General features: G+C 29.6%; 1 protein-coding gene across 1 annotated transcript; it reads left to right on the top strand.

Moving 5' to 3' along the window:
* Positions 1-7,753: 7,753 nt before the first annotated feature.
* LOC107927739 (VQ motif-containing protein 22) lies at positions 7,754-8,869 on the top strand. The gene is made up of 2 exons (XM_016858844.2): positions 7,754-8,403; positions 8,512-8,869. Exons 1-2 carry the CDS (start codon positions 7,954-7,956, stop codon positions 8,572-8,574), a joined length of 513 nt encoding a protein of 170 aa, XP_016714333.2. The 5' UTR covers positions 7,754-7,953; the 3' UTR covers positions 8,575-8,869.
* The last annotated feature ends 979 nt before the right edge of the window (positions 8,870-9,848 follow it).

Genomic DNA, 9,848 nt, shown 5'->3' with positions numbered 1-9,848 from the left:
AACTACAGTGTGTCACATTCATTGCCGGAATAACTGCGATCAATTCATAATTAAATTATACAATTTATAAGATAAAATCAAACAATATACATTCCTTAAACATACCAAAGTAAGATCTAAGTTTCATTTATATATGTATTTAATAACCTACAACATTTAATTACCACAAAACCTAACCTATTAGGTACATGCCAAATGTAAATAAAGTTGGAAACAAGCAAACGTTGCTGAGACTGGGATTGTGGATTGGATGTTGAGGTCGATACTTGAAAATCTAGAATTAATCTAACCTGTGCATAGAGAGAACAATTAGTACACTGAGTAAAATACTCGGTGGTATTTTTATTATTTAAGTGAGCAATATTAGCATTAACAATTCTACACATAGTAAACATGTGTGTCTATATACATATATCTATCATATACTTATAACTTGGAGTTACTAAGCTTTACTTTTTCAATATAAACATATTAAGTGTGTAAAACTCACAACAATTCTTCCCACTTCAATACATCCTATTTAGACCTTTCATTATGCTTATTATAATAACATTTTAATCATATCAATATCAAAACATGCCATTATCAATCCCATTCGCCGATTTACCACTTCTAATATCACCTAAATCATTCGTTTCAATTAATATACAATCATTTCTAGGTTTTATACAAGTTTACAGTAGCTCAAATACTATAAACTGGTTAGCTAATGTATCTCATACAAAATCATATGCAATTATAATTAATTCATCAAGATCACTAGCATCTTAGCATAACATACCAAGTTCGAAACCATTTACCATTCATGACCCAACAGCCATATTCTCAAATACCAACATATAACCATCCTACTAAACTCGTACTATTTGTGACACATATATTCACTTTCCCATTGACAAGTACGTATATAAAATAAGTTACATCCTAAATCATTTGATTTGTATTCGTCAACCACAACCTATCACAATTAATTCATATAATTTAATAATTTAGTTCTAGTCAAAGCATACATTAATATAGAACAGAATCAGTTCTAGGTCTTACACAAGCTTCTGGCAGCTCTAAAGTTGACCTGATATCGAATTAGGACTAAGTTGGAAGGAACTCAAAATTTAGGGTTGACATCTTGACGTAAGGGAGTTCCTTGTCACAACATGACTCACTGACTTGGTCTCATCACGGCGGTGGGCTTCCTCGTCGCGTCTTGACCTGGAGTTCAAGCTTATCCCGGTAACTTGCAATCGACGTCGCAACGTGACCTCTCATTATGACAACACTCGAGCAACATCACTAACTATTTCTGCAACATCCACGTATATCCAAAACCTACAAACTAGCATAACATAGTACATGACATTACTTCTACTCTATTCTTGACCATATGAATAGTACATTTAATAGATATGACACTTTCTACACATTCCTATTTTGTGTTTTTACTATCGGTTCCATCCGACAACTCCAATATTAAACATTTCCTATCAGTTATACAAACATATGTCAAAACTAATGTCCATTGCATAAGTAATCCATATATGTTATCTTCCAATTTCAATTGCATACCTCAAGCCCTATCTAAGATGCATATAACTTCGTATATGTACACTTTCCAAACATTATTCTCTTTCAACCATCCATCACATACCAATATCACTAATCAACTAACCACCTACTAGCATGATTCATACCAATCTATATTTCAAATACTATTTCATATGTTTTATACACATTTCAACCATTTCCAAACATGCCATTAACAATAAAGTATTAACCATTTGTACTATACTTGCATATATTTAATACATGTACACATTCATCAACTTCCCCAAATCAACATTTCAAACATACCAAAATATAATGAAGACTCTACTAGGTACATGCTCTTTTATATACTATCACGATTCATATCCATCATTCTCAATTCAATAATAATTCTTCAATTTATCACGTAACATAACATATTGTAATTCAATTTCTATTAATAGCTTACCTTAATACTATATGGTACAATATATCATGAGTATGCATTAACTATAATTAGTTTCAGGTTATAGAAATACAAACTGAAAGCTCGCGTCACTCATCGTCGACTCTCGCCTTCCCTTTCTCTTTCGATGATCCTGTATCGTTTTTAGCTACGAATAATATTTCAATAATAGTTTAAGATCAAATTCTATCCAAATCACATTTAGTTACAAGATCATACATATTTTGCAAATTATTAAATTTAGTCCTCTATTTCAATAATCAATCAGATTCATACTAACACTATTTGGCTAGTCATAATCAAATATCAATTCATTAAATATCTCAAATTGCAATTCATCATATTCAATTTATCAGTCAATTTATCATTCCTTTACAATTTAGTCCATGTCACACCTTTTTGTACCAAATTGCAGACAATTCAAATTCCAAACATACAAAAAATTTCATAATTCAAGAATATATTACAAATATGTATAACCACAGTATGAACTTATCTGGTTAAATCAGCAAACAAGTTGAAACTTTAAGGACTATTCGACAATTTTAATGTTTCCCTATTATTTCTAATTTGGTCCAATTTTCGATTTATACAATTATTCCATTCAATTTATCAATTTCAAGCATCTTATATCATCCTATTATGTGCATGTATAGTTCAATTTTATTATTCGAATGCCCCTAAAGTTTTACATTTTATTCAATTTAGTCTCTATAACTAAAATCGTCATAACTTTCACATTTGAGCTTCGATTTTGAAATTGATCACAATTCCATCCCTTTTACACCTCTCCAATATCTATTGTCACATAAATTTCATACAAATTTCAAAATATTTATAATTTAGTCCCTATATTCAAAACTAATAATTTTCACTTTACAAACTAGTCCTTTTTCATATCTAAGCATCAAATCTAACCAAATAACACCAGTTTCATCAAGCATTAATCAATGAAAATATTTAGAAATTTTAATAGTTATTAAAAAAAACACACGAGTTAGCTAAACTGAGCTTTAATGATCTAAAAAATATAAAATTTACGAAAAATGAACTTTTAATTTATTTATATGTAAGGTTCGAATACCTTCAAGCCAAAACAATGGATTCTCCTTGTTCTTTGTCTTACAATCGGTGGAAGAGAAGAAAAATAAAGATGGTGACCTTATCTTTTTATGTTTCTTTTATTCTTTAATTATAAAATTTTTAATTTAATTTTATCAAAATCTCCACCAACCGTGCACTAACATATAAAATGACCTATTTTCCTTTTTGGATTATGATTTAATTACCACTATAGTTCTTTAACAATTAAAAATCTATAGCGATTAACTTTTACCACTTTTACAATTCAGTCTTTATACCTTAATTAACTATCTGATTGACAAAATTAAAAAACCAAGTTTTAATTAAACTTTATATTAACCTCGTAAATATTATTTAATATTTACGGACTCAATCATTGGAAATGGGTTTCCGAAATTGCATTTTTCAATACCATTGATTTTAAGATCATTACACTTGTATCTTAATTAACTATCGATTAACTAAAATTACTAGACCAATTTTTAATATTTCTATACTAGTATCATAAATATTAAATATATTCACAAATACGATTTATAAAAATGACATTTCGAAATCATAATTTCTGACACCACAGGAAAATTGAATTGTTACATTAGTAACTATGAATCACCTAATTATCCTGTGCTTTATTTGTGTTGAGCCCATCTTAAACATGTTATACCAATACCTACAAACCACATTTTAGCACTATTAACGGATTCGTTAAGTTAATCAAATTTTAAAGCTAAACTTACATTTTCATAGTTCATTAACCTATCACATTATGGAATTCACGTTTAGTACTTTCATAAGGTTACAAACACTTATATGTATACACATATTTTTTACACTTGACATTTTCATTTCCATTACTTTTACGAAGGCATGCATGATTATTAATTTCATTAATATTAATAAGGACAAGTTCATTAGGCCACTAAGCTTTAGGGCACAATGTCATATTAAATTCTTATTAGCCTACTTATTCATTTACTTCCTTCGCATCTCGTTTTGTTAAAAGATATTTAGTCCATGACACTTAGTTTTGATTTTAACCATTTAGAGCCACATTTATAGTTTGGTAACAATACTTGATTTGTTTTCACCCATCGTAAACTCTAGTCAAATATGATTTGGATACTTGAGATTCTCACTTAAACTCCTCACATATTGTACTCAATGTATATCCAATCTCAACACCATACATAAATACATACATATGGCCCAAGATATTATCATTCGCAATCTAAGTGCACCTAAGTGCTATGTCGAAACAACACCGTATCATATCATCATTCGCAATCTAGACCCAATATATTATATATATAATTTTTTAAAATTTAAATCTAAGGAAAACTACACTCAAAATCACTAAACTATAAGTTAATGTTTCGATCATTCAACTTCAGAAAATTACAAATGGTCATTGAAGTATTTTAAAATTTCATTTTAAGTAAATGAACTATTCAAAAGTTTTCATTTAAATTATTGGGCTGTTCAATTTTTTTTTAAAGTTTGGCCAGTAAGTTCCAAGTGACGATTCAAGAATTGTTATAGTGGATTAGTACCCATTGATAAGTAGAAGGACATACCTTAGATCCAAGTCGATCTAACGGTTAGTGTCAATTTTGGAGAAAGAAGTTGCTTTGATTTTAGTTTGTAGATTCATGATATTCAAAGTTGTTTCATGAAAAAAAACTGAAATGTAGAAGAAAAAGAGAAAGAGATCTTTTGATTGATGCAAATGATGTGAATAGAAAATGCTATACAATAATGATTTTAACAGTCTAGTGACTTAAATGCAAACTTTAACTCAATAATCATTTTATAACTTTTGAAAGTTGAATGATTAAAACTTAAACTTACTAATAACATAGTGATACTAGGTTTAGTTTTCCGTTAAATTTATTTATTAAAATATTGGCATAGACATAAGGGATTTGATTTTACTACCGGTTGCCTGACAATAGGCATATTGTTGTCATATATTTTTGTTATACAGTGTGCCTTACGAATGCATATTACTACGGTTAAAATGTTGTGAAATAATTAAAAAAACGGATTATCTTTATAATTTTATATTAGTGCAAATGGATATTTAAGTGATGGTTTATTACAATTTACTTTTACGCATTAAAGGTAATAAATTGGAAAATATAAAATTTTATGTCCAAAAAAAGCATTGATTATTATTATTTTTTTGTGCAGGCGAAATAAAATAATGAGAAGTATTATTAACTATAAGTTCATGTATAAAATAATTTTTATACATGTATATAATTTTATAATAAAAATTAGATTAAATTAAAATGCTTTTAAATAATGCAATCTCTCATGCCAAATATTTATAGTGTGAATATATTAAAATTTTAAGACCCTTGTAATATATAATATATTAGTTTGTATGCTTGTATGTTGTAATGTTTGTCAATGTATTTTTAAAAAAAAAAGAAATAAAAAATAATATAAATTTAATCGAATGGATAATGCATATTAGTAGTATATAAAATATATGTTTTATTATTAAGTTTGAAAATATTATATTAAAGTAATTATAATAAATAGATATATGTTAATGTTTTATTATAAAATTTTGTACTAACAATCAAATTAATTTATGAAAAATAATTATAATTAAACGTAATAAAAAGAATTTTATTATAATAAGATTAATTTAAAAAAGAGTCTTGTATAAATTGTAATATACGTATAATAATTAAGTAATGTATAAAATTAATGATCTAATATAATTTAAAAGGCAAGAAATAAAAGAGTAATTTATTTAAATTAAAAAAAATGTTTCAAATTGAGAGTGTCACATATTAAAAAACTATAATGCGAATATATTTGTTTATTTTCATTTTTAAATACAACATTGTAGGCTATCAAATTCTATGGTAATTGATGATTGAATTTTGTAGTAAAACACAGTAATGTTTTAGCACCTTGCAGCTGTTACATTATATGAGCAGGGTGGTGAGGGTGGATGCAGATTGCAGCTGATGGCCTTTGGCATGCATTGTTTTCTGCATCTTAATAGTTAGAGTTGAGTTGTAGGTCTTTACCCATTGTATATGTGGAAATGGAAGTAGGTGGATGACATTGGTTTTTTGTCAATATTTTTTTTCTTCAGGGTATCAGGTGTAATGGCTAGCAGTACAAGTTTGACTGCTTTCCAAAACCAAAAAGAAAAGAAAGATTTGGAATCAATTCAAGTTTGCTGTGACATTCAAAGCCTTGTGGTCTCTTAATCATTGTGCAAAACACATTTTTGTTTCCAGTTTGGGGTGGCGAATGGCTGTTGCGGCTTCTGGGGGTTCTATTTCATGCTTATTATGCCATTTCTTGTGCATGCTGCTCCTGATTAATGTTGAAATTGAAAAAAAAGAAAAAACAGTTTGAACTTTGAATTTTGTTTCTTCGAAAGGGATAAGCCGTTGTAGGTTGAAGGCATTTAATCTGAGTCACATGGTAGATAGTGTAAAGCCACATACAAAGAGGCAGAGAGGAGTGATTAACACTTGGTCAACTTCTATCTTAATTCCATACTGTTCATCTTTGACCAATTACCATCATCCATTTTCTTAATTTGGTGATGGTCAAAACAAAAGAATATAGTAATAGTCGTCGTTTCCACACTTCAATAAAAGAAGCGAAATTTCCCCCCCATCTTTTCCCATTCATACAACCAATGCATTTTGGGTTAATAATGAGTATAACGAATATGGAAAATAAAGCAAATAAAATGGAGTTCATCTGACAAGCCAAACAAACAAATATCAAAATTCAGCATTTATTTCCTTTCTTTTGACTGACTCCCCTGCTGAAAATACCACTCATTAGTAATCTTATCTCATCAGCTTGCTTAACAAGCAATAAATCCCATCTGAGTTCCTAATAATATTAGAAAAAAGAAGTCGAATTGGCATCCTTAAAGTAAAACTAGTATTCGCACGAGCTACAATTCCCTTATATTATATTAATCAAGTAGTACTATTTTATGTTTTTTCTGTAAATATGACCATAATGTAATCTCAACAATTATTAGTATATATGGTTTCTTATTCTACTTGCTATCCGTTATGTCATCTTCATTATCAATATGCCCTGGACTGCAAACTTTCTTTATTTTTCTACTTCACGAGAAACCCATGGCAGCAACTCAGAAATAGCCAGCAAGCTATAATTACTTGTTTCTGTGTTTGGGTTTGATAGAAACTGATTTTGGATGTATTTATCATGAGATTGGCATGGAATAGGACTGATGTAAGAGGGCAATGTGGAAAATATGAATCTAGAAGCTTGCCCATTTTTATTATGTAGCTAGCCGGTATATTTGGTATGCTGACTTTTCAAAACCTACAATTTCCAATCTTGCATGTTGTTTGGGCAAATTCAGCCTCCTTTACTGGGAATTGCCTCTCACCAATTCAATTCAATTCAAACTCATCTATATTTGATCGTGTAAGACATGTATCGTCATGTTCTTATGTATACATGCAACTTAATGGAGAAGAAAAACGGAGGAAAATAACCACACTTTAAATTCATTTGTTATTTTCAAGCAATAGGTTGACCGAGAAGCAAAGACCCACCAAAAGCAAAGGTCTAAACTTAGCCTATAGGCATGTGATATGTTGATGATGACCCATTTGATAATTGATATTAACACACGTTGTTTCCAGGAAGCTGCTCTGCTTTGGGCTCAAGCAGTTTAATCTTCTCTGTAAGCAGGGTCAAGAGTATACCTGTTTACTTTGACCAGACATTATCTGTCACTAGTATATATGTATGAACAAATTGAAGCTAAAAGTTGTTCCTTTCTATAATCAAAGAATTCCCCCCCCCCCCAAAAAAAAAAAATAGCAGCGAAAATCAGTGAATTGATATTATTCCTTTCCATGAACTCCTCTACGGGAACCTCCAGTGAATGGATGCAATTCTATGAACAAAGTATGGATGAAATGTCGGCATCATCATCCTTGGGATTCTCTGATGTTGATGCCACTATTGTAGCCTCTTCGGAGAGCAACCAGCTGAACCTTAGCTCAGGAAGAGATGATCAGTTGGCAAAGGGTTCTTCCCCAAAGCCAATAAGAAGGCGGGCAAGAGCTTCCAAGAAAACACCCACCACCCTTCTCAATGCTGACGCCAGCAATTTTCGAGCCTTAGTGCAACGATTTACTGGTTGTCCTACAACACCACCCCTTTCAACCAACAACAGAAGAGGCCCTATCAACTTGAACTTTGCTCTCGGGAGTGATCAAAATCAGAGCGGGACTGCAAGTTCCGTAATGCCAGCCGCTGCCAACGATTATTATTATCCACCAAGTCATCAACAACATCATGCGGTATCATTCCCCAATGTTCACCCCGATGCCTACTTTAGCTCTTCTAGCAGTAGAGCTAACGCCGATCAGATCCTCCACGATTTTGACTTGGATAATATTTCTTTGCAGGCGTTTAATAGGGACGTCCCTTACACCAATGAAAATGCAAATGATGGCAAGTACTTCTTGTAAGGATTTATGTTTACTTAATCTACCCATTCATCACCTACTTTTGATGTCTTTATTCAAGTACTTGAATTTATTTAGTATATCTTTTGTCTGTATCCATATCATAGACAAGGAAACAGGAACTACAATTTCTTTACTTTGATCTTTGAAGGATATGAACAATAAACATTGAAGCAGTGTCTTCTTCTTCAGACAATACTATAAATTTGTTCATATAGGAATGTAATATAGCAGCGCAAACAAAAATAAGGGTTATTGTATAAATCTAACCCCATCAAGGGGCTTTACTTTTCCTTCATTCAAATTTGAATCCATCGCGCTATCTCACTTCGTTGGGCATCGGAGCTAAAATAAACAAACGACCATATACATACACAACACTAGTATAGTTTTGCTACAGGACACTCCCATCGTACAAGTTTATGATATCATCCACAACCAACAACAAGATAAGGAAGAAACCCAATAAATTATGGCAATGGATTAATAATTGATGACCATGAATCTCATGCATGTACAATTTATTTTTATTTTATTGTTTTTCTCTAAAAAGTTAACAACGATGATATATAAGGTTGCACACTGAACCAATGAAAACATGTCATCTCTCTACCTCTTCTCCATGTCATGGTAACATGATCATCAATGAATATATATGTATATATCTAGTGATGTTATACAATATTTTGAATTTAATAAAATTTACTTATTTTTTGAATTTATATATATATGAATTGTTTATATTTTATACAGAATTTTTTATAATATTATTTTATATAATCTATATATTATAATTTTATTTTTATAAATCTTTCCAATTTAATAACTTTTTCATAATTTTTATAAAATTTTGAATCTAAATATTTTTTTTCCAATTTTTTATTTTATATAATTTATATATTATAAAAATTTCAAACTTTTTTAATTTAATAAAAAATTTATAAATTTTATATGTATTTTTAATTTTATATAATTTTAAATATTTTACATATATATCTGAATGTTTTTAATGAATGTGACATCATCAAATGTAATGTATAGAGGTGTACAGCTTAATTGTTTTAAACACAGTTAATTTTTTTAAAAATAATAATAAATTGATAATTTAAATACTAATATTATATGAGAGAAAAAAATAGAAAAATAAATGTAAATCGAATTCCAAAATCTAACGTAAGAAAAAGGACAAGTGAAAAGCAGCCCAAGGAAATCATTGCTCTAAAAACTTTGAAATTCAATTCAGCTGATCAGAATGGAAAACCGAAGTGAATGCATCA

This window comes from Gossypium hirsutum, chromosome A12 (assembly GCF_007990345.1).
Source record: "Gossypium hirsutum isolate 1008001.06 chromosome A12, Gossypium_hirsutum_v2.1, whole genome shotgun sequence".
NCBI lineage: Eukaryota > Viridiplantae > Streptophyta > Magnoliopsida > Malvales > Malvaceae > Gossypium > Gossypium hirsutum.
The sequence above is the reverse complement of the archived record's forward strand: the minus strand, read 5'-3'. Positions and strand labels throughout refer to the sequence as shown.